This window comes from Streptopelia decaocto, assembly GCF_964273445.1.
Source record: "Streptopelia decaocto genome assembly, chromosome: 18".
NCBI classification, from domain to species: Eukaryota; Metazoa; Chordata; class Aves; order Columbiformes; family Columbidae; genus Streptopelia; species Streptopelia decaocto.
In genome coordinates, this window is record NC_138673.1 from 931,945 (window position 1) to 956,560 (window position 24,616).

Consider the following 24,616-nt stretch of genomic DNA (forward strand, 5'->3'; position numbering starts at 1 on the left):
GTAGTACAAAACTCTCCGTGGCTTAGAAAGGGATGTGTCGTAACTCAAGGAACACATCGTCTCATATGAAAATAGCTGCAAACTCTCCATCCCCAGCTCTGCTTTCCGAATGCTTTGACTCAGGAGCAGCCCACTGAAACAGCCAAATAAAACCGCGAAAGAGGCAGACGTAAAGTAAATAAATAGTTAAATAAGTAAATAAATAAAATAAATAAGGCGGAGTCCCCAGCCAGCGAGTGGTCAAGGTGAACCAGCCAAGAGCAGCTTCCAGCAGCCCACGCTCCGGGCACAAGGACCGACCCGGTCAGGGAGTCGCTCCTTCCTCCGCGGGAAGCCTCGTGCGGAACGTGACGGAGGCAGCGGGGGATGCTCCGAGGCACAGCTGCGTATTTACAGGTTTACAGTACAAATAACTCACTTGTCAGCCCAGAGACAGCAAAGGGGATTCACGGGAACAGAAAAGTGCAAATTTTCTTTGCAGGGAGTGAAGGAGTTGACGTAACCTCCTTTGGACCAGAGAACTACCGGGGTGTGCAGTACGAGGGAGCTCTTCCTAAGGGGCCGGGGCTTTGCTGGGAAAAGCCATTTAGCTAACTTACAGCCAGAATATAGTTTTTAAATTAAAATATTTACAGGGAGCCGGCGCGTTGAGGGTTGCACGGAGCAGGACACGCTGCTGCGGGGGCCTCGCGCGCCCCAGAGCCGTGACGCCGTGTTCAGAGCCGCTGCCCACGCGGGGTGGGCACCCACGGCTGGGCTCTCAGCAGCGACCACAGCTCCCAGACACACTGAAGAGTTTCTTCTATTCAATATACATTTTTCCCCCTATGAAAACACTCTAACCAGCTTATTGCAGAGGGCTCCTCCTGAATTTTCAGTCCCCGCGTGGACTGCCCAGGCAGTCTTTACAGAACAATAAATCCCGTGCTAATTTTTCTTACTCGACCCAAGTTTTTTGAAGAGCTTTTTTCCTTTGAAGAAGAAGCCTCTCTTCTTTTTACTCTGAGCAGGGACATCACCGCAGGTGAGAAGAGCCAGCGATGCCTGCTCCGGACACTGCTCGCCCATGACAAGGCAGGAAGGTGGTAGAGTAGGAGTTGGTGAGGAGTCGCTCTGATCAACAGTCCCATCTGGATTTAACTGAGCGGGGGAAAAAAGAGAAAACAACAGGAAAAGCAGAAGTCAGAGCTGATGAAGGACACCACACCAACACAAACCTCAGGCAGAGAACCTGCCCTCTCCCCCCGTCTGCCCCTCGCCCTGCAAGGCTCCGCTCCTCTGTGCAGTTCCAGCTTCAGTTTGGAAGTTTCTAGTGGATTTCAACTTTTTTGTACCCACTACCCAGACCCTGAATGAGCTCTGAAATACCTGAACTAAGAACAGGACAGTAGAAGAAGCCCACTGAGGACCTGATGAAAGATGCTGCTTCACAGCTGAAGATGCTGTAAGTGAAGTGTCTCCTGAGAGCACAGACAAGTAGATCCTGATGGATCGCGCTGGCTGCCTGCGCCGGGAGAGCCCGGCGGGTGCACAGCACACTCTGGGACGGAAGGCAGGTCATTAAGAAAAAAGAAAACAGCCTATTAAGAACAAGGATTGTGCAAGACCTTCCGATGAGCTGTTTCTGCAGCAGTGGCCATGCTCTGCTATGGTCAGAATGGGAATGCGGAGCCTTGCAAGGTGGCTCAGCACCCCGCGGATCCAGTTGCAGGAGGGGCAGAAAGCAAAGTCTGATGCTCTTGCAGCTGCACCAATAATGGAGAAAAAGTTCAAGATGGGGCAGGACACGGAGTCTTGGACCAAGTGGCACATGGTGACTGACGTGTTCCTAAGTCACCTGAGCACTGGAGAACGTTAACTGGGATCCACCGCCCCAGATGATGCACGCTATGCTGCTCCTTTGGGAAAGAGCTTATAGAAATCACAGAGTGCCCTAGTCCTGGGCTCAGGTTCCTCTTTGCAAAATACTAAGGGCAGGTCGGTTCCCAGCAGCAGCCTTCTTTCCACGATCTCCTCTCGCTGGGTTTAGGTGTCTGGCCAGTGATCATTTGGATCTGGCAGGACAAGCTTTCCCAAGAAGTTTCAGAGTTCACCAGGGAAGAGGCTTTGGGTTTCTGAGGCCCAGGAGAGCCCTTGTCCCACTGCCCCGTCTCCCACACAGCGTTCACCGACCAGCATCTCCCCAGCTCCCAGCTGTACATCCCGGCTTGGCATTCCCCAAAGCACAACACGACAGTGGCTGGAGCACATTGAAGCATCATGTCCTCATCATCACTCTGCTTGGGTCCCACTACATCAGGGAGAGTCAAGTGCAGCCCTTAAGGGTCTGTAAAAGCAGCCATGGCTCCAATAGGGAATCACAGAATCACAGAATGGTTTGGGTTCAAGGGCCCTCCCAGCTCCCCCAGTCCCCCCTGCCATGACAGGGACATCTTCACCAGCTCAGGTTGCTCAGAGCCCCGTCCAGCCTGGCCTGGGATGTCTCCAGGGATGGTTCAGCCACCACCTCTCTGGCCAACCTGGGCCAGGCTCTCACCACCCTCAGGGACAACAATTTCTTCCTCACGTCTGGCCTGAATCTCCCCTCTTTAGTTTAAAACCATCATCCATTGTCCTGTCACAAGAGGCCCTGCTCAAAAGTCTGCCCCCATCTTTCTTACAGGCTCCTTTCAAATACTGCAGATGAGTTGGTGACATGGGCAGCAGGATGCTGTGCCTGGGGAGGAAGCGTTACCAAAGAGCAAAGAGACCAGCCCTGCCCAGCAGACGTGTGAGACCACAGCAGCTGTTGGCAGCTCTCTGGCAGGGCTGGATGTGCCTCGGTCCTGGTCCCACACTGCACCCAGGGAAAGCGGCTGAATCGAGCAGACGCACAGACACAGCATTACTGCCACAGCACAATCATACTTGATGGGCTGTGGGTTAGTTTAATCAAAATTTCCTGGGTGAAAAGCAAAAGTAGCCCTGCTCTGTCACCCTACTGCTGCTTCAGCACCCCACCTCCTGTGTGACAGAGGCACAGAAAGGGGCTGTGACCTCTCCTCCTCCTTCTGCTGCTGCGTCCCAGTCACCTCGCTGTGCTGCAGGAAGAAAGCGCTGCTGGTAGGTGACCCGCAGGTCAGGGAGGGGATTCTGCCCATCTGCTCCGCTCTGCTGAGACCCCACCTGGAGTCCTGTGTCCAGCTCTGGGGCTTCCAACATAAGAGGGACATGGAAATGTTGGAGAGGGTCCAGATGAGGCCATGAAGATGATCCAAGGCTGGAACAGCTCTGCTGGGAGGACAGGCTGAGAGAGTTGGGGTGTTCAGCTGGAGAAGAGAAGCTCTGGGGAGACCTTATTGCGGCCTTACAGTACCTAACAGGAACCTACAAGAAAGCTGGAGAGGGATGTCTTACAAGGCTGTGGAGTGACAGGACAAGGGGTGATGGCTTTAAAATGAAAGATGGGAGATTTAGATTAGATATGAGGAAGAAATTGTTGTCCCTGAGGGTGGTGAGAGCCTGGCCCAGGTTGGCCAGAGAGGTGGTGGCTGAACCATCCCTGGAGACATCCCAGGCCAGGCTGGACGGGGCTCTGAGCACCCTGAGCTGGTGAAGATGTCCCTGCTCATGGCAGGGGGGGCACTGGGGGAGGTTTAAGGTCCTTTCAAACCCAAAGTATTCTATGATCCTATGAGCAGAAACCTCTTCTCTAGAGTCAGACTCACCATGTGCAAGACCTGTCAAGTCACTCCTAAGCACACAGGAGTACAGGACTTTTAGAGAGCTCCAGTGTGAATACACGACTCCTCTTATCTCCAGAAAGCTCAGAGTCAACTTGTAGCAATCACTTTAAACTGTCCCAAGTGACAATGCCATCCAACCCTCTCTGACCTGAACTATCATCTCTGGCTACAGGGACAGAGGTGTAACTCCTCTCCATCCTTCTTCACTACAGTAAACAATACGGTGGCTGATCTTTCCTGAACTCACACTCTATTTTCACCTGGAAATCTCATTCCACACGCTTTCAGAGGCACTTCTTGACCCTCCAGGTACACAGCACTGCGTTGAAAGGCCAGCCTGGCTCTTGGGAAAGCTGCGCCCTGCCTGCAAGCTCACAGCAGTGCCAGCTGCCAGCTCTGTGCCTCCCTGCAGCTGATGGCCCAAGCACTGCTCGGGCATGAGAAGGCTGGAAACAAATCTGAATGAACCTAGATGAAGCATTTTCAGCCAGTAATGCTGAAAGGAGGTTGGAGCATGGAGGGGGTTGGTCTCTTCTGCCAAGTAGCAAGTGATAGGACACAAGGAAATGGCCTCAGGTTGCGCCAGGGGAGGGTGAGGTTGGATGTGGGGAACAATTTCTTCCCCAAAGGGCTGTGGGGCATTGGAACAGGCTGCCCAGGGCAGTGCTGGAGTCACCATCCCTGGAGGGGTTTAAAAGGTGTTTAGATGAGGTTCTCAGGGACATGGGTTAGTGTTAGATTTAGGTTATGGTTGGACTCGATGATCCTGAGGGTCTCTTCCAACCAAAATGATTCTATGATTTATGGAGGCAAAGAGAACTTGGTAGCCTAGCTGTGTGTAAAAGAATCCCTGGGTTCTGCTCCAGAAGCTATTGATGTGTTGTGCAATGAAGAATCCTTGGATAAGAAGCACAGAAGCACTGGGGGTCTCAGCAACACGCGGTGAGTGATGCCCTGTGAAGCTCAGGCTGCCCGGCTCAGCAGCCCCGGGGGACGCGGCAGAGATGGAAACAACCCCCCGTGCAGCCAGGGCAGCGGGGGCTCGGTGACACGTGCCAAGGAAACCGCTTCGGTGGCAAAGGCGGGACAGGTTTAGGGCAGAGCTGAAGTTGCCCAACAAACCCTATACAATTTCTCCTGTAGTGCTATGCATGAAAGGCTGGATGCAAAATGAATGGCAGGTACCCAGGCCAACTCACAACTGTCACAATTATTTACTGTAATAAGGATATCGCAGTATCAATGTCACTATCAAATATCAAAGGGTTAAAAGGAAGCGAGTTCCCTGTCTCTGTGGCCACAAGTCCTGCTGGTTCCCAGCTGTGGCACAGGATGCCCGGACAGATTTCCATACACACATTTCACACACAAGCACGTGCAGATATTGTCTGAGAGGTCTCTATATGGCAGAAAAGCAACAGAACCAGCTCACAAATTCATCTGGTAAGAGACAAATGATACTAAAATCAGGGTTTCTTCCCTAAGAGAAACACGAAGAAAAAATTGCTCTGTCAAGGTCCTGATAAAAGCTATTTGGGTTGATAACCAGAGGAGTCATGTTGGTTTTCAAAGGGTGCTGTTCAGGTATTACTGATTTGCACAATTTCAGGAAAATGATGCTTGAAACCAAGAAAAACACAGATCTGTTCCCACTGCCCCCCAAAACCAGGGGTCTTCCCCCCCCCAGCCCCAAAACAGTTTCTTTAATTGTTATCAGATGAACAATTATCTACACAAGGTTGGTTTTAGGGACAAAATGTTACTGCTTTCTTAAGCTGGAGCTGTGCAGGGGGGTTCCAGGACTATACGCAGGTTGCATATGGGCTGTGCTCGGCCTGAGCAGGATCTTGCAAAGGCTCAACAAAGCTTTAGCCGTTGATTTGCTTGAACAGGGGGGGCTGCATTACAGAGCAGGTCTGTTCTAAATGGAATATCCAGCACAGTCCCATCACTGCCCCCAAAACCACCAGATAATTGTTCCCATTACGTTTCATACACTGAACAGATCAAGGCTTGTCTTTAAGACAGAGCCAACCTGGCAGGTAAAGGTCTGTCAGCAGAGGATTTGAAGCTGGACTTGCAGCCTGTCAAGGAGTAAACTGCAGCGCAGGGCCTGTGAATACGCTAGGCTGGGCGGGAGATTAAAGAGATCTTCTCACACAGACTTACATGGTTGCTCTCTCTCTATGTATCATTCATATCTATCACTGGACTCTTCTCTTCCTCATTCTCTGAAGAAAAAAACCGTCACGGTGCATAATACAGGCAGAAATAAATACATGAAATCAATTAGAATCAAACACTTTCTGAAGGTGCTTTACAATCAGTCTTTGACATAAACTGTGTATTACTGATGCAAATGTATTCATTTGACAGCCACAGCATTAAAGTAACTGCTATAAGTTGATGAGCATGAGTGTTTTGGGGCCCCAGCTTGTGATCGTAACTTCTTGGATATTCCTCTTTGCGCTGTATTTCTTACTGCTCAGTCTATTCCCCAAATGTTGTCAGCCCGAGTTAAACTGTTTCACCTTTTCCAGTTGCCAGCATTTTGAGATTTACTCAGAAATAATTCAAAACGCTCCACCTTCCCCAGTTCAATTTGGAAAGTAAATTGCCCTTATTCTCAAGCCTTTGGCACAGCAGCAGGGAGAAGGGAAGTGTGAATAACAGGGTGAAAACATCAAATCCAAGAAGTTACAAGCCATTTAAAAACCACTCATGATCATAGTGGAGAAGCTCCTGTTAGAATGGAAGAGTTAATACACGTCCGAGCTCTGCTGTGATCCCATGGTGCGCACACGTGCTCCCCGACGGGTCAGGTCTCACGCCGGGACTGTAAATGTGACAGGAGCCTGTTTTGCTGTGCTGCCATCAGAAAACTCAACCACCACCACGCACCTTTTGCCTTGGGTGATTTTTTGCACAGTCTCCACTCCCCCCATCCCAAACAGCAGCAGCAAAGGTGCTTCAGTGTGTGTTGTATGTAACAAGCAAGTTCCTAAACTCTCTGGAGTGAATACATCGCTGGGGTTTGGAAAGCCCCAGGCAGGGCTGTAGCACCGTGAAAGCTCATTCCGGCTCAAGGATGGCCCTTAGAATATATACGTTTTACAGGAGGAGGAGGTATTTCTGCCTTACCCATCAGGAGTTCTACCCATAGACAGGACACTGTGGCAGCGCAAAAACTCAGCGGGGTCAGAGGGGTCAGGTTCTGTCTCTCCTTGCTAATCACTGAACATACTTAAGTGTAGTTAAGTAATACAAGCTTGGTTATGAGCAGGGTAAATGTATCAATTTTAAAAGGAGCTAAACATGCCCTTCACATTTGGAAGCTGTTTAGATAGAGCTGGACTGCAAAGCGCAAGCAGAAGCAGGACTGCGCACGCTAAGCCTGAATCCCCCAGGGCAGGACGGGAGCCAGTCTGTCACAGCAGAAGCAGCCAAAGTCATGCCTGCGCAGTTCGCGTGGATTCCCACTGAAATAAAGTTGGCTTAAACACCATCAACTCAATTTTCCAAGTTCTCAGACTTCAGACTACAAAGAAGAGCAGCTCATGGATCAACCAAGCACCCAAATTAGCAAATCAAGCCTGTCCCTGAGGCTGCAGGTTCCTGCTCTGCAGAGCCAATGTCAGACCACGGCCAGGGGCAGCCTGTGGGGTTCCTGGCAGAGAGAAGTGGAGACAAATGGAAAAGTCCAAAGGGCAGGGAAGCCTGGAACATGTCTGTTTTATATGGGGTGCTTCCATCACATCTGAAAGGTTTTTCTGTTAAAAAAAAGGTGTCATGAACCGTAGGAAAAAAGCTTCCAGCCTGGAGCACGCAGGGATATCTGGACCAAACTGGTGTGTCCAAGGGAACAGTCAGCACGGGTGGGGAGGGGAGAGGAAAGCGGAGCGGCAGCAACTGCAGGACAGTGAGTCGGGCAGCTCGAGCTGCTCAGCAGCCGGGCCGGCAGCACCTCCCTGCCCCGCGGGGTCCCTGGCAAACTGGTGCCACCGTTTCCTCACCAGTAAAACAGAACAGAGGGATGCAAATAGGAATACTTGCAGATTGATTGTGTATATTGCTTTCTCTTACCCACCTTAAATAGAACACCACCAGCTGAGCCAAACCCTTCACATCAGCAAGGGGCTCGGCTGCCCGAGCCTTCGAGGTTTCCTGAATCTCCCTACAGTTTCTGAGAGGACTTGGGCTGAGGCTGAATAACAACCCCTGGCATCTGAAATGGGCCCTTGATGCTGCTGGTTGATGCCAGAGAGGAGGGTTAGATCTGTAATAAGCTACACTATGAATTCAACCTCTTTTAATTTTCCTGGTGCCTTTGGCACTCTCTGTTCCAACAGATGAGCAATTTGGAAAGAGTAAATCATTCTGAGAGGGACAAAGAAGAAGAAAATCTGCTCTGAGCTCTGAACGCTTGGATTTGTGTAACCTCAGGGCTCTTAAACCCTGGTACTAACAGCTTAATCACCTCCAATCCCGCAGCCTGGACCAGCACCTTGGAGAAAAGGGACTGAGTATCCTAAAAGGTAAGTGCAAGGGACCCAGACAGCTTCTGAGTTTAGATGATCCAATAGACTACATACAAACCTTATTTCTGAGTCAGTCCCGCTGCCTGCTCTTTTTAAGAAGGCATCGGGGCTGTAAAGCCGCCCCTGCACCCACAAAGCCTGAAATGCCTGGAAGCAAGAGGTGGGGCTGCAGGAGAAGCCTAAGGGAGATCAGACAGCATTTGAAGAGAGAGATGGGAGCGGGGTACGGAGAAAAGGAAGAGCTGAGCATGAGAAACAGGACAAGGAACGCCAAAAACAGGACAAGGAATGCCGCAGAAAGCAGGAAAGCTGAGGTGGCACCAGCTCTACAGAGGAGGATTCAGGGCCAGGTACTTCCTTAAGGACGAGCTCAAAACCAGCCTGAACCTGCTCTTACACACTTCTGTGGGTCTGGCACCACCCGACAGTGCCAACAACCTCCCAGGAAGAACTGAGGGTTGAGTACATGTGAGCTGGGACCAAGCTGTGTCCCTCCCCGCCTCCCATTCTCTGGAATGACACAGCACAAGAGTGACCAAGGAGGTGCCACAGTTTTGTCCTCACCCACTGAGGACACACTGAATCTGGCAGATGACCCACATCTCACATTTAAGCATTTTTTTCAAGAGTATTAGTAACATAATGCAAGGGGTTAGCTCACATTCTGAATTCCCTGCATCCGTGGGTTGCTCTCAAAGGATCCAGCCCACAGACCTGCTTGGGAAACTCCCCAGCGTATTCTGAATTTGTCTGAAAGCACTTCGGACTGGATTAAGACATCAGACTCAGGACGGACAGGAGAGCACCGGTGTTGCTAACTCCAGAACTCTGTGGCCAGGATATGAGCATAACTGAGGAATTTCATGTGTCTGGGGAGCTGCCTGAACTGCTTTGCTTGCAGCAGGATTTTACCACTGACACTTCTGTGGATCTAAAGAATCTGCTGGTAGGACCTGGGATGCTCTTTCCTCAACTGACCAGACCGAGGGCCCAGTGGATGTTGTTGCTTTGTGCCTCTTTTCGCACTACAGGTAAATCTTCAAGAAGAGCTCCTAGCACTCCCCTCGAAACTTTAGAGCATCTCCCACGGGATGAACTGAGCTGCACGCAATAATTTCCACGACTGCACCACATGCTGCATGCTGCGCCATGCCCGATCTCCAGCCACATGGCGGTTTGCACGTCTGCACTACGCGGTGTCACGCGACCTTACCTGGCTCTCAGAACTCAGCGGAAAAGCCTCTTTATCTTTTGAATGAAGTTCCTCGACTGGGCCTCCATCAGGAGCGACGGCTTCCAGGAAGTTGGACGGGACGAGACCTCTCTGCTGGTTCAGCTCTCCCTGCAAGATCAACATTCAGTTCTCACATCAGATTCCTGGTTGATGGAGAAACAACAAGCAGAGGAGCAGCCCCGAGCAGACAGCCAGACCGCGGCCTGAGAGACGCCCAGGAACATGCTCATGTTGGAAGGATCCTCAGCAAATTTCACAACTCACATCCTTGCTCGGTTGTGGAATAATTCAGTGCACAAAGCCACAGAATAAAGGAAGACGGCAGCAAGCTGTGACAAATGTATTCCAGCAACATGGTCACTTCTACAAACTCAAAAAATATCCACTGCTATCCTGGAAGCAACTGGAATATGGTTGTGCCACAAGCTTTCTAAAGGCCTTTGATTTGCTCTGGTATTTATTTATTTTATAAAGAATGAGGTACTGCTGGCACAATGTGCTGCAGGCATTGCCTCAGTGCTCGCTGAGGCCCAGAGCTGCACAGCAAGCTTGGCTGTATGCCTCAAAAACTGTCTCCAGTGCAAGAGAAGGTGTTGGGTGAGACAGAGACAACCCCAGCAATGCTGTTCAGCCAACGCTATAAAAGAAATCAAACCAAACGTTCACAGTGATCCCCCCAGACTTTACCTGGAGCTGAACCTCAGCTTTGACGTGTGCGGACACGTCACTTTCTGTGCAGGAAAAGGTGGGTGATCCAAGCGCCGAGGGCCGTGTCCAGCTCACGGCTCGTTGGCAGGCACAGCCCCCAGGGATGGACCGTCAATTAAACAGCTACCAGCGCTTGTTAAGTGTGGCCAGATGGGGGTCAACATACATTTCTATTCTGATGTTACCGTTTTAGCCTCCTGCTCTGGGTGAAATCACGTGTCTGAGTGCTCGCTGACAAATCAGCTTACAGCAGATGCTGATTCAGCTTGATGTATGTACAGAAAAACGCATCATAGACTTTGGGAAACCTGCAGTCAAGTTATGCAAACTCAGAACCACTTGGATATTTGGTTTACAGGACTGCCAGGAACAATCTGCCCTGCACTAAGCAGATAAAGGTTTGTTTTCCAAAAGCAAAGTATTTTGTTCCCTGATTTCTGCTCTCCTGCCACTAGATGGTCTCCAACAATCGCAGACGGAGCCCCAGGACCTTCCCAACCCCTCTACTCACATAATAGAATCCGTCATCATCCATGGACCCAAACACAGTGATAATGTCCCCGGCACGGAAAGTCAGTTCAGCCTGCAAACAGCAAGAGAACAACGGTCACAGGAGAAGAACCGCCTGGAAATCCTCACCAGAAACACATGGTCATCCTGGGCTTCTTGCACAATCGCCCCGAGGGAGAGAGGCCACAAGACGTGTAGGACCAGGATGCCAAAGAACAATCCAAGTCCTAACTGTGGAATCCAGTGCTAAGGAAGCATTTTATAAACTAAGACAAGAGCAAATCCTGTTTCTTAAACCAACTTTATTAAGGCTTCAAAACACTACCTAACCCCTGTTCTGGAAAGGTATGTTGAGAACAAGCTGAACAAGCACCAGAAACACCTTTAATTTCTTTAAACATAAATACTAAAACCCACTCCCTTGGAGGAGCCTGTTCTGTATGCAACACTCAGGGATTAGGCACCAGCAGGAATGCACACAAATGGATACAACTGGGAAAATCTGACCTGGAAATGGAACATTACTGCACAGCACACACAACGTGTCACCATCAGATCCATCTGTCTCCAAACAGGCTGTGTCCCACTGGCTTTATCTGCAGAAGTGTTGGCTGGAAGGGACCTACCTCTAATACTTTACCTTATTCTATTCCTAGTACTCTATTGATTGCTGTAGGCTGCAGCGATACTGTTGGCTATGACTTACTTTGTTCTAGCAGAAAAACACTTGTAGGGAACTTCACTGCCAGAACGGCACAGCTGAGCCCACTGTGTCACGGTGCAGGTTCCCAAACAGCAGCTGCAGCCTTCTGGTCAAACTGGTGACCAGATCTGGGAGCATGAACAGCGAGCATTTCCAACGATGCAACAGAACCGCACCAGCTTGTTTCAACAATTTGAGCTCTGTCCACAGGGAGGGTTCTAGGAAGACCTAATCATTCACAGCATCCCAGAATGTCAGGGGTTGAAGGGCCCTGGAAAGCTCATCCAGTGCAATCCCCCCATGGAGCAGGAACACCCAGATGAGGTTACACAGGAAGGTGTCCAGGCGGGTTGGAATGTCTGCAGAGAAGGAGACTCCACAACCTCCCTGGGCAGCCTGGGCCAGGCTCTGCCACCCTCACCGGGAACAAGTTTCTTCTCATATTTAAGTGGAACCTCTTGTGTTCCAGTTTGTACCCACTGCCCCTTGTCCTACCATTTTTGGTCACCAAGAAAAGCCTGGCTCCATCCTCCTGACACTCCCCCTTTATATATTTATAAACATTAATGAAGTTTATAAATATATAAAGGGTTTATAAATATATAATCACCATGAAAAGTACAGTCATCTTCTTGCTGCCACGGGCCCAAAGTGCTCTTTGGCTGGATGTATGAATACCTACATGGATGCTGGTTGATACACACTCTCATTGTATCTCTCCCAAGATTATCTACCATCCCTAAAACACTCTGTCCTCAGGAGCACACTGTCTTGCTCATGAGACAGTTTGGGAGGCAAGCATCACCTGGCCTGTGCCTCCTTTTGGCCATACACTCCTGGATACATGGAAAGAACTCCATGTTTCTGTTTGCTCGGAGCAGACTAACACTGCTGTGGAGGACCGGAGATCAGAATATGTTCTAACGTAAAAAGGTTTTTTGCAGACAGAATTCTGCATTGCAACCTGCCCACCTGAAACACGTATCCACAAAAATACTGTTTGGATTGTATGCTTGGAAATCAGTAACACAGAAGACTGGTCCAATACACTGGAGCTAAGTTTTCTTGCTTGAACAAAGACCTATGCAGGTAGTTAACACAAAAGACATGCTCACCTTAAATATCAGAAATACATTCAATTCAAATCCATTAAGCAGTTTTTCCCTTTTCCCAGAGGCTGCCCTGGATCAGCTGCTGCTTCCTCCTGCCCAAACCTGCGAAATCCTCTCTAAGCGCTAGCGCAGGGCTGTCAAACTCATTTTCACCGGGGGCCACATCAGCCTCACAGTTGCTTTTAAAGGGCCAAATGGAATTTTAGGGCTGTATAAATATAACCACTCCTACATTTTATACAGTCCTAAAATTATGTTTGGCCCTTTGAAGGCAACCACGAGGCTGATGTGGCCCAGAGTTTGACATCCCTGCACTACAGAATGCTACGAGGCCATGAGATGCTCACATAGTTTCACTGAGACACATACTGACCCTCATGAGGGATATATAGCTTCATATTCTTCACAGATAACAGAACACTGTTACCAGAGAATGCACGAGAGAACAAACGCTACATTTTATAACCTCAGCCAACCCCTTTTAGCAGGTCTGTTACCAAGCTACCATCATCTTGGTTTTGACCAAGGTGCTAGTGTGTTGGGATGGAAGAAAACAGAGAGGAAAAAGAAGCCTGTAAGAGGAGGAGCGGCTCGGTGTTACCTCTACATCTGCATTCGGAGAGCTCTCCTTAGGGTTGTAGTCGAAGACAGCCACCATGCTTCGAGGAGTCAGCAGTTCAGCTTCAAAGTCCTGATGTTGCTGGCCTGCAGGACAGAAATAAAACAATCTACCCTGAGCTGGAAGTTCTAAGACAAAATTCCAAATCACAGCAACTCCTTCACTGTTCTTGGAGTGGACTGAGCAAAAAGAATACTCGGGGAAAGTGAATGGCAACTGAATGGCAGGGAGATCTTAGAGGCCCCAGGTAAAGCAGTTTCCTGATCTCCTGTATCATGTCACACAAGCACAGAACTGGGCACATCTCCCCATTCCAGCACCCTGGTATCCTGTCTGTATATACAGAGTGTGTTATTTTATGATTTCTGTTTATACACACACGTATATACACACGCGGAGGACAGCAGCCTCTCTGCCGTGTCTCAAATGGGCATTTCTCCTCCCTCCACACAACACTTTGCTATTGAGCTCCAAAGTTTATCCTCCGGGACCAGCCAGAGCCCTGAAGGAGCACTACAGGGTCTTGCATTGGCCTTGGACCACAAAACGTTTCTGTAGAACGATCATGCAAAGGTACCAACCCTCTTCTCTTAATAGGAAAGAGCAATTCTCACCTGGATGAGACTTGTACTTCTCCTGTTTGTCCAGCCCTGCTGGGGGAAGGAAACGTCTCATCAGTGGGTATTCATCTTTCAAAAGTGACCACAACACAAACTGACAAACGACAATAAAAAGAACAAAGACAAAGGCAGCAAACAACAGAAGCAAACTGTTCATGCAACTCAAAGTCTACAGCAGTAACCACAACTCAGGGGCATAACATGAAGCAGAACTATAAAAGACACCACTGTTGTTAAAAACTTAACAGCAGCACAGGGATGGGCTCTCTTTCCACTTCCTAGCAGTTGTACAGAGACAAACATCTGAGGGTCCTGTAAGCAAGTAGTAAAAATTCAATGCAGTCTGTAATCCTACAGCAAAAATCAAAGAGGAAGCAGTGGCTGACACAGACCTTTCTTGGAGCGTCTAGGTTTTGGAGGAGGGACGGATTGGCGGCGTGGAGGTGGAGAAAATGTGCCATTTCCTTAATAAAAATCCAAAAAAGCAAATAAATAGACAAGAGAAACAGACAGTGAACATAAAGTGAAAAGCATCTTGAAGAGTGACCAGGCAGCAGAGCAGCAGGACGTGCTTCCCCGGGAAGCGACACCGCAAAGCCCCGATCTCCACTTCTCGTATGTGGAGTCAGACGAGGCCTGATCCACATCCCAGATACACACAGAAACCCACGCTGTATTCATGCCCATGGGCCACACCACAGTACACATCCAACGTTCTGCTTCTCCGTTCTTTCACAAGCAGCATCAGAGGGATAAAATAAAACCTTCTACCATTAACATCTGAAAAATGCCAAGTGAGGTGAAGCCTCAGGTGGGAAGGGATCTGGGGAGGTCTCTGGCTAAAACTCCTGCACTGAGCATAGGATCACAGCTGGACGAGCCCCCAGACCAGCCCTCCAAGGCATTTTCTTAGTGACACGGCTGTAATACTGGTTTACGGCAGCAGGAAAACAGCAGATGTGCGGCCAGCCTGGCTGCCTGAGGAAACAGTTTACTCCCTGCACATACAGGTAAGTCCATCTTTTTCACTACCATCACGCTCCTGAAAACTTCCAAACTCACTACGTCTCACGGAGCCTCAGAGCTATTAAGTTCTACTGTTCTTCTGAGAGCAGGTAGCGGGGCAGGGGACAGGGAGCCTTGTACATCCACACAGAGGCAAGGGCCACCAGCATCCGGCCATGTCTGGGCACCAGAGGATACACAGAAAAGAAACATTATGAATGTCCCAAATGTGGAAAAAAAAGCCTTTCTCAAATCTCTCCTCTCTTAGCATGAGAGAGGGCCAAGGACACAAACCTACCCAAAAATCATGTAGCCACAGAGTAAAAGCAACAGGTGCCTTTGACCCCTGTGCTCCCCAGGACCAGCCTCCCAGAGACCCCCGAGCAGGAGCTGGGCACGGTCAGCACTGCGGGGAGATGGAAACACTGGGATTCCTGCTTTCTCTCTTTTTCTCCCGGATTGGATGTTTTTTGTGAGGGGCAGCGCAATGCTCAGTCACTGCCAGCGCTCAGCTGGGCCATCGGACCCACACTTGGGCTGGTTTACCTGCTGAACTGGTGGGGGAACAGCGCTCAGTCAAAACAAGAATTTCCTCTGGTTTTAACAAGCAGTAGCAAAGAGTACACAGAGGTGCAGGATGAGAGACAGGAGGGGTAAGGGACAGGCCCCGGGCCACCAATATTTTGCCACTAGTCTCGGGGCAGCTCACAGCCTCTGAACTGCAGCCCAATTTTTCCTTATTCAGAACAATTTCTTCCCCAAAGGGCTGTGGGGCATTGGAACAGGCTGCCCAGGGCAGTGCTGGAGTCACCATCCCTGAAGGGCTGGACAGACGGAGACGAGGTTCTCAGGACATGGGGCAGTGCCAGGGGTGGGTTATGGTTGGACTCGAGGATTTTCAGGGTCTCTTCCTACCAAAATGATTCTGGAATTCTAACTCAGCCCAAACTCTGGTGGCTGCACATCCCAGAGAAGGTTGTGATAGGACAAAGGGCAATGGTTTTAAACTAAAGGAGGGAGATTCAGGCTGGACATGAGGAAGAAATTGTTGCCCCTGTGGGTGGTGAGAGCCTGGCCCAGGTTGGCCAAAGAGGTGGTGGCTGAACCATCCCTGGAGACATCCCAGGCCAGGCTGGACGGGGCTCTGAGCAACCTGAGCTGGTGAAGATGTCCCTGTCATGGCAGGGGGGGCACTGGGGGAGCTGGGAAGGGCCCTTCAACACAAACCATTCTGTGATTCTATGGGTTCCATTACAGACTTGCAAAACAAAGAAGAGAACACAGAAGTGAAAACTCTCACTCACATTCTTCAGCTGCTCTTCAAACTTTTTTGATTGCCCTTCTCTAGTGCAGATCAGCCTCGCTCACACTCCATGCTGAGTACAGCAGCCACGGGCAGTGCTGTGCTGCAGCAGAGACAGGTAGAACTGACACCTTGGAACATCTGCCTCCCTCATCCATCGAGACCTCCCTCATTGCTACTGCAACAGCCACTAAACAAGCCTTCAGATCCCAGGGACCACCCTTAGAGATCATTTTGGGGGGGGCTCCACTGGCCACAAAGCTTGACAGCACAACTGAGCTTTCCACATTTCAGCCAAGAAATACACTGGCCATAGCACGGCAGACACATAAAGGACATACAGTACCTATGCTCTCCATTGGTGTGTCAGCAGGAAGGAATCCTTGCTTTAGGAGCTGCTTCTTGATTTCATTATTCTCCACCTGGACTTCAGACACCATGTTACAGGGGATATATCCCTCCCTTCCTGCAGATTCCCCCCTGTAAAAGCCATCAGCATCCTTGTCTCCAAACACCTGTGAGGGAAAAGGCCAGAGACTGTTGATGCTCCAGGGACTGAGACGTACAGAGACAGGAGAAAGGGACGCTAAGGAAACTCCCGAGACGAAGGAGGCTCTGCCTCCCAAGGTCTAGGGTGTCCCTGGAACACCAGATGGATCCATACAGAGCAGAAGATGCTCAGTGAGGTGTGCTCTTACTTTCAGGATCTGCCCCTCCTTAAACGGGAGCTCCTCTTCCGCCGCATCAGGGTTAGGAGACATAGAAACAGGATCATAGTCAAAGAGAGCCACAAATATTCGAATGTCATCATCTTTAATGGAGGTTTCTGAAGCTGTGCTCCTTGGAGGACCTGTGCGCAGACAAGGGCACACCAGAGATAGCGTCAGCTCCGTTCCCCGGCCCAAACGCACCTACCAGCACCCCCCCAGCCCGCTCACCTGGACTAGAGAGCAAAGGTTTCTGCGTTTGGCTTCTTCTCGAGCTCTTGTTCCGTCTCCTGCTGGGCCCCTGCCAGGCAGCTGCGCCGGGCGGCTCTTGGCCCCTGGGATCTTTGTGACCGGGCGCCTGCAACAGGAACCAGCACAGAGTTAAGCAGCAGCCCCTGCCCTGCGCCTCGCCCGGCCAGCGCTCAGCCCAAACGCACTCCACAAAGAGCAGCGCATCCAAATGCAACATTCCTCTTCAGGGACACTCGAGAGCTGCAAATACCAAGGGAGCTGGAAACCAGAATTAAATCCGGGCAGCCAGCCGGCCCGGCCCCTCACAACCCCCTTGGGGAGCACGAGGATGCAGGAAAAGGGCGTTTTGAGGGGAGCAATGATGTGACAGTCATCCTCTACACAAAGCTGGCCCAAATCAGCTTATTTCACCAGGGATTTTCATTTGGGTCCCACAGCCTCCTGACATGGGGAGGAAGACCCAGTGCAAAAAGGAATACTGCATCGGTGACACTCGGTCATTCAGCAGGAAAAGCAGAAGCGCTAATACAAGAAAAGCCACGGAGCAGCACAGAACTACCGCATCTCTCACATATTCTTCCAGACAATCCTAAAGGAGGGTCCTTTCTCTGGACAACATTGAACAAAGCAGGATACAGGCAGGCCAGGGAAGCAGAGGGAAGCTCACACCACTGCAAGCTGCTTCAAAGCCAGAATAGGAAAAGTCACCCAACCCTTTTGTGCAAGGAGGTGCTATGTATCCCCTTCGAAGGATGTTCGAGCCTCTTTCTCCAGCCAGGTGACTTACAGTCCAGCTCCCAGCCCTGCTCCTCCGAACTGCTCTCACACCTCAGGGCTTCCTTCTCCCGGCAGAAGAACCGCAGGCGCTGGCTCGGAGACCCAGCCCACTCCATCCTCTGCTCTTCCACCATCTCCAGTCTGGTTGGGTCCCTTCTGCCACTCGTGTGGGCAACCTCGGACTGACCAGAGCAATCGCTCCAGTCCCCCTGGCAGCTCTGGGACCTTTCTGGCCACAGCCTGCTCTCGGGGGGCGATGCGCAGCTCGAATCCTGATCATCTTCGGAGTCATATTCAATGTCTATTTCCAGGCTCCTGGGGCTGGAGCAGCGTGTTGCCCTCCCAGCAGGTTCTGAAAACCCTGAAACCACTTTCTTGTGATTTTTTCGTAAGGCGCCTTGTCTGGCACGACTGTACATGTCAAACCCCTCCTTACCGCCAGCGCTGCTCACAATGTTCAGCTCTTCCCTGAGGCTTGGAGCTCTGTACAACCCGCCTCCCATCTGGCCGCAGTTGCCCAGCAGACGACTGCAGTGCTCTGTTAAATCATTCTGTCTCTTCCTACCCATCTCAGGCCGATTCCGGACCTTCTCTCGATAATTGTTTCCCTTCTTCTTGCTCCGGGCAGGACTTGCCCCAGTCCCAGACTTCTGATCGTTCTCCTGGTAACCCCAGTTCCAGTTTGCTTTCTTCTGACTCCAGGCGGGCTGGACAAAGGCAGGATTCGCACGGTTGCCGTCCCCTCCGCTCTCCTTATCACCACGCTCCTCCCGTGGACTCTGAGCAGACGGATCCATGGGGGTGTTACTCCCACCTGCCTTTACAAATGGCTCCTTGATGCTGAGTGGCTTCTCTGTCCTTCCTGAAGGGTAGGTAAGTGTTCCTGAGGAGTCTTGCAGCTCTGCCTTTTCCTCTGTAACACACCTCTCATCCTCATCTTCATCCTCATCCTCAGTCACTTCAGGGATGCTGAACAATTTCTTGCTGTGGTTCTTCTGAAGCGGCAGCTCTAGTATCCTCTCCAGAATCTCCTCGTCACTGTCAGTATCACAAAGATCCATCTGTACCCAGCCCCCGAGAAAAGCCACAGCCAGGACAAGCAGAGGAAAAAAAGAGAGGAAACAAACATTAAAAAGAGGCAAAGTTACAGCTGATTCCCTCCCAGCACAGCAGGATGGAGCGGCGACTGTGGTCTGCAGCCAAGCAAGGGTAGGAAGCAAGAGAGAGCAATGGGTCTCCTGGCAAAAGACAATCAGATGAACCAGCAATGCAGCGGAAAGCGAGAAAGGCCAATGCATGGAGAGCTCCCTGCCAGGCTCTGCCTCTGCACACACAGCTACCTGCAGCACCTTCGTCCTGCCCGCTGCGCTCCCCACAGCTCTGGGATGTCAGGAAGGAGCAGGTTCCTCCACGGCTGCTCACGTCGGAGCTGCTGGTTCCTCCCTTGGCAGGGACGAGTCCCACAGGAGCCCCCACCCCCCCGTCCCTGCACTGGAACAGGAGGTGACCCTGCGCAGCAATGCACCTTCCCTCGGCCCTTCCCAGCACGGCACCGTCCAGCTCCACCAAACTGCACTGAGAATCCAGGTGAGCAGAGCTGCTACGTAAACACATATAAACCCTTTACCTCGAAGGGCGCCCACAGACACGTGTTTCATTGCAGCTGGTTAAGAGACCAGCAGGTTACAGGAAATTGTTGGGAAGACACTGCTGAATTTCAAAATTTGCCTTGGACTAACTGTAGAATTTATATTTTATCTCTTGCCACATTTATACTAAAATAAAAAGGTAGAATCCTAGATGGATGGTGTAATTTGGGTTGGAAGATACCTCTGGAGGTCTCGTGCTCAACTTTTCTGGTAACTTATATCATGACATGTTCTAAAAACATTTATGAATACTTTACAAAGCATTTGTAGCTACCGATGTTTTAAGCTACAGGCACGAGCAGGCCTGTTCAGAGATCATCAAAAACGGAACCACAGTGGGGAAAGAAAAGCAGTTGTAAGCTGCTTGTTGATTATTCCAACCTCCATAACTTTTTCCAAGCAACAACTCGTCTCGAATGATATTTATAATTAGCTGAATGGACCTACAGAGGTCCCCAGTTCAATCTCCTAATTGCAGCAGGACTGTTGCCAACAGTAAATCAGTGTCTTTGCTTAGCTAAGGTTTGAAAACACCAAAGATCGGAGATTCCCCACCTCTCTGGGGACTGTCCCTGGGAAAGAAGTTTGTACTCCCCTCCAACATGAACCTCCCAAACAGCAGCTCAGGACTCCAGACTCTTTTTATATCATCTGCCATGAACTAGAAGTCTTTGGCTCCCTCACCCTTTCCACCAGCCTTCAAATAGCTGTAGGCAGCTACTAAATGTCCCATTTGCCTCATCTTGGCTGGACCAAACAAGCTCAGCTTGCTCAAACTCCCTTTACAGGACACGTGCTCTAGGCTCCTACGTCGTTAGCGCAAATTAGTAATATGCAGAATTTATAAATGCAACCATAAAGTAAGTCCAATACAACCTGCTTTAGCTGTTTACAAAGTCGTGGGTTTTGCTTTTGAGTTTTAATATAATAAATGGCTTCAGAAATTAAACAACTTATTTGAGGTTAAACGCTTCACCCCGCCATTCTTTCACCCGCCAAATCCTGAAAGAGCTGGCTGAGGAGTTTTGAGGTAACCCAAAAGGTCACTAAATATGCAGAATTCTGGAAAGCGGTGCTGCTGAGGCCTGACCACTTCAGTCACATCCTCTGCATCCTGAACAGCACCGGGAGCTCAGCGCCCTACAGCTCCTGCCCCTGGTGCCCTCTCCGATCTTGTCCTGCTCACATTGACTCGTCACCGCCAGAATGGAAAACAGGCACTTCAGCAGCTCAAGCAGCACCAGTTTGCTCACCCCAATAGGATGTGCATGGGGTTTTGGTTTTTCAGAAAAAAACCCCTCAAACCAACAACATTCCGGCCAATAAAACATCCAGGAAAAAGAGCCAAAGCATGGCATTCCTCACTGTGCTCATTTCCTCCTTGCAGCTTCCAGAGAAACTGTTTCTCTTCCATTGTTTTGCAGTGCAAGCACTTCCCAGGCAGCCCCAGCATCTCCAGCCGCCAGGCGCTCCTGACACTGCATGTCCAACCTCCAAACTGGGACAGAACCCACTTCAGGAGGGGAAAGCAGAGGCGGCAGCAAATTTCCTCCAGATTCATCATAACCCCCTAATGTTCACCAGATCCAACCCATCTGTGCCACACCGGGCAGCATCAACAACCTAGAGATGTTCTTTGGTCACATGAAATAAATTAGGGTGCTTTCTTGTTTACAGGCATATCACATCTCATGAAAATGTTTCAAATTTCTCAGGCATCCAAGCTTAATACTTTCCCTCCTGCATATTCATCTCAACTGCTGTAACTTGTACGATCATATCACACTTTCAGTCAGGCAGTTTTAAGCATGTTACCCATTGCAGATGCATTTAACTCACTAACTACCTTTAACTGTATGAACTCATAACATGAATTAACGTGATCACTCATAGTTCAACGCAACCGGTATTTCCTCACACGTGACACTTGAATGGCGGAGCCAGGGCTGCGCTTCTACAAGCCGCCCGTTCCTCCCAGGAGCACCAAGGTCTCAGGAAAATCACCTGCACTAAGTTATCCACTGTCAGGAGGGCTGGCAGGGCCGAGGCCAAAATAATATGTGCCTGGTTTGCTTTAGGAGAAAAAAATCACAGAATCCCAGAATGTGAGGGGTTGGAAGGGACCTGGAAAGCTCATCCAGTGCAATCCCCCCATGGAGCAGGAACACCCAGATGAGGTTACACAGGAAGGTGTCCAGGCGGGTTGGAATGTCTGCACAGAAGGAGACTCCACAACCTCCCTGGGCAGCCTGGGCCAGGCTCTGCCACCCTCACCAGGAACAAGTTTCTTTTCAAATTTAAGTGGAACCTCTTGTGTTCCAGTTTGCACCCACTGCCCCTTGTCCTGTCACTGGTTGTCACCGAGAAGAGCCTGGCTCCATCCTCCTGACACTCTCCCTTTCCATATTGATCCCAATGAATGAGGTCACCCCTCAGTCTCCTCTTGTCCAGCTCCAGAGCCCCAGCTCCCTCAGCCTTTCCTCACACGGGAGATGCTCCACTCCCTTCAGCATCTTGGTGGCTGCGCTGGACTCTCTCCAGCAGTTCCCTGTCCTGCTGGAACTGAGGGGCCACAGCTGGACACAATATTCCAGGTGTGGTCTCCCCAGGGCAGAGCAGAGGGGCAGGAGAACCTCTCTGACCTACTGACCACCCCCTTCTAACCCACCCCAGGTACCATTGGCTTCCTGGCCACAAGGGCCCAGTGCTGGGTCGGTACAAGATCTACAGACAGGTGGACTTCACAGATTCCTGTGTGCCCAATGTTTATGTTAAGAACTTGATCAATAGGACTGATTTTTAACCCCAAGTTCTGAAGTTCACATTACATTTTGTGTGGTCTTCCAACTAACTAAACCCTGGGTACCTTAATTACAGACAAACACCTTTCCTTCTCACAAAGAACTTGCATTTTCACTAGGTTAAGGCAACACTGGGAGTAAAAGCAGAGCAGGTAGGAACTCTGCCAAGCACGGACCAGCATCTCCTCCTGTGAGCTGATGACATGGGATGGCTGCACCGGCGCTCCCCGCAAGCATCATCCTGCTACAAGTTACCTTCTCCCCATTCTCCTGGTAACATGGCTCCCTCTGGTCCCATTTCTTCTCTTCTAGAGCTTCTGAAGACAGTTCATCTTCTTCTTCCTCTTCCAAAATATCTGAAAGGTCAGAACTACGGTTGTGCTCAGCAAAAAGGGTCAGCTGGCGTCTTCCCATTTCAGACATTTTTTCTTCTTGCTGTTGGAAAGCAGAACAGATTTCCTCAGTCCTGCCAGGCACAATGTTCCAGCAATAAAGTAGCATTTTATCTTTCTCTAGTACACGTACAGCTGAAGTACGGCAGGAAATAAAATGGGCAGCACCCAGACTAGGGAAGAACACAGAAACGCTCACGAATAATGGACTTGCAGACCAGATTTCTGAGGACTGTGCGCTGTCAATAATTCACAGTGAGAACCACAAATCCCTCTACTTTGTTGCTAATTCAGCTGATGTGGCCAATATTTGGGTATCAGGATTAAGGTACCTGGTTTCTCTTAGCAAACAACCCTTGGATTTAGTGGAAAGCAGTCATAATACCCCATGGTTTGCCTGGCTAAAAACTGTATTTGAAGTAGCAGATGTTGATGGTAATGGCATAATATTGGCATAATATAAAGATATATCTGTGGAGCTAATAAAGAAACTTAACCCCACGTTAAAGGAATTAGATTAGAATTTAAGGTCCTCTCAGGCACTCTGTTTCAGCAATAAAGTAGCATCTTACCTTTCTCTAGTACACATACAGCTGAAGTATGGCAGGAAATAAGTTTGGCAGCACCCAATGCAGCGGCTGGCATGTGTGTACAGACACACAGACACAGAAAGGTGGCAGACGTGTTTTACAGCCCGCAGAAGAACAGCGCTGCATCAGATGGTAACACCCACAACCCGCATCCCTCCATGGGCAAGGAAATTCAACCAAGGTTCAACAAACCTCTCGTTTCACTCTGGACATTTCCTTCATCACCTCCTTGCCAGGGGACAACCTCAGGAAGTCCTGGCAGCTGCTCCCACCCGTGTTTGTGTCTCGGGAGGTGTCTCCTGTCCCCTCGGCCTGGCTGGGGGAGGGCAGAGGCTCTGGGTTCCAGTGCTGCTCCTTCGCCTCCTTTTCTCCTTCAGCACCGGGACCTTCTGGTGACTCCTCCACAGAGCACGCGTGGCAGGTCTCCAGACGTATCTTCAGACTGCTGTTAGACGGGCTTTCCAGCTCCGGTGCTTTGGTTACAGATTGTTCCACCTGGGAAACAAACCAAAACAAAGGTCACCAGGAACAAGGAAACCTGGGGGAGATATTACGTGGTACTTGTGCAGCAAATGGGGCTCTTACCACCCCAAACTCTCCAAGAGAAACGCTCCACACTCTGCATAGTTGGTGTACAATATTTTGGCAGGGAATGTGCAGCTGGGGAGGTTGGACAGCCCTGGAACAATCCCCCGCTGCCGTGAGGTGCAAGGAGACACACGGGCTCTCCACCGCTGCAGCTCTCACAGAAGCCACAGAGGGGTGCTGACAAGAACTGGTTTTAGAGCAGCAAGAAGAGCTCAAGCTACATAACAAGTTCTGTTTTTCAGTCAGTTCACTTTGCTGCTTAAGAAAACCCCTGGGAGATGGAGCAGTGGAACCCAGGAAGAAGGCAGATGGGACTTCACCAGCCTCCCCTTTCTCTAACGCTTGCTCTAAAATACAGCAGCCTCTGCTGCGTTTTGCATCGGAGCACAACCTTGTCCTTAGGTACTAGGCACGCTTTGAAAATATTTACAGGATCAGACAGCCAGGGATATTTAGACACTGCAGTGCCTCGTTTCTAAATGTCCCCTGGGCTCAGGCAAAAGGCAGAGAGGTCGTGATAGCCCTGAGCACCCTGCCACCCTCTGCACAACGAAGGACTCATCAACGGTATATTTATGCCTTAACAGCTGTTTTTTGCAACTTTGGGCAGGAGAAGATAGGTGGCTGTGAAGGCAGACACTCTCTATTTTCCCCTCAAGGTCTTTGACAAACAAAGGCATAAATTTCTGAGATAAAGAAGAAAGATCTCCTGGTTAATTGGGATGACCAAGATGGGTCAGCTAGCGGACAATCAACCACGAGGAGAAACCACGAACCACCAGC

General features: G+C 50.2%; 1 protein-coding gene across 1 annotated transcript in view; it reads right to left on the reverse strand.

The window, feature by feature from the left end:
- Nucleotides 1–32: 32 nt before the first annotated feature.
- Nucleotides 33–24,616, reverse strand: part of TSPOAP1 (TSPO associated protein 1) — a gene marked incomplete at its 5' end in the record, with an annotated part of 73,975 nt that continues 49,391 nt past the window's right edge. Inside the window, 12 exons of the mRNA XM_082068315.1 lie at nt 33–1,140; nt 9,477–9,605; nt 10,717–10,788; nt 13,132–13,235; nt 13,764–13,802; nt 14,162–14,233; nt 16,424–16,592; nt 16,776–16,927; nt 17,016–17,142; nt 17,750–18,874; nt 22,519–22,698; nt 23,438–23,740. Coding sequence (XP_081924441.1) covers nt 928–1,140; nt 9,477–9,605; nt 10,717–10,788; nt 13,132–13,235; nt 13,764–13,802; nt 14,162–14,233; nt 16,424–16,592; nt 16,776–16,927; nt 17,016–17,142; nt 17,750–18,874; nt 22,519–22,698; nt 23,438–23,740 — 2,685 coding nt within the window. The 3' untranslated portion in view covers nt 33–927. The remainder of the gene's footprint in view (nt 1,141–9,476; nt 9,606–10,716; nt 10,789–13,131; nt 13,236–13,763; nt 13,803–14,161; nt 14,234–16,423; nt 16,593–16,775; nt 16,928–17,015; nt 17,143–17,749; nt 18,875–22,518; nt 22,699–23,437; nt 23,741–24,616) is intronic.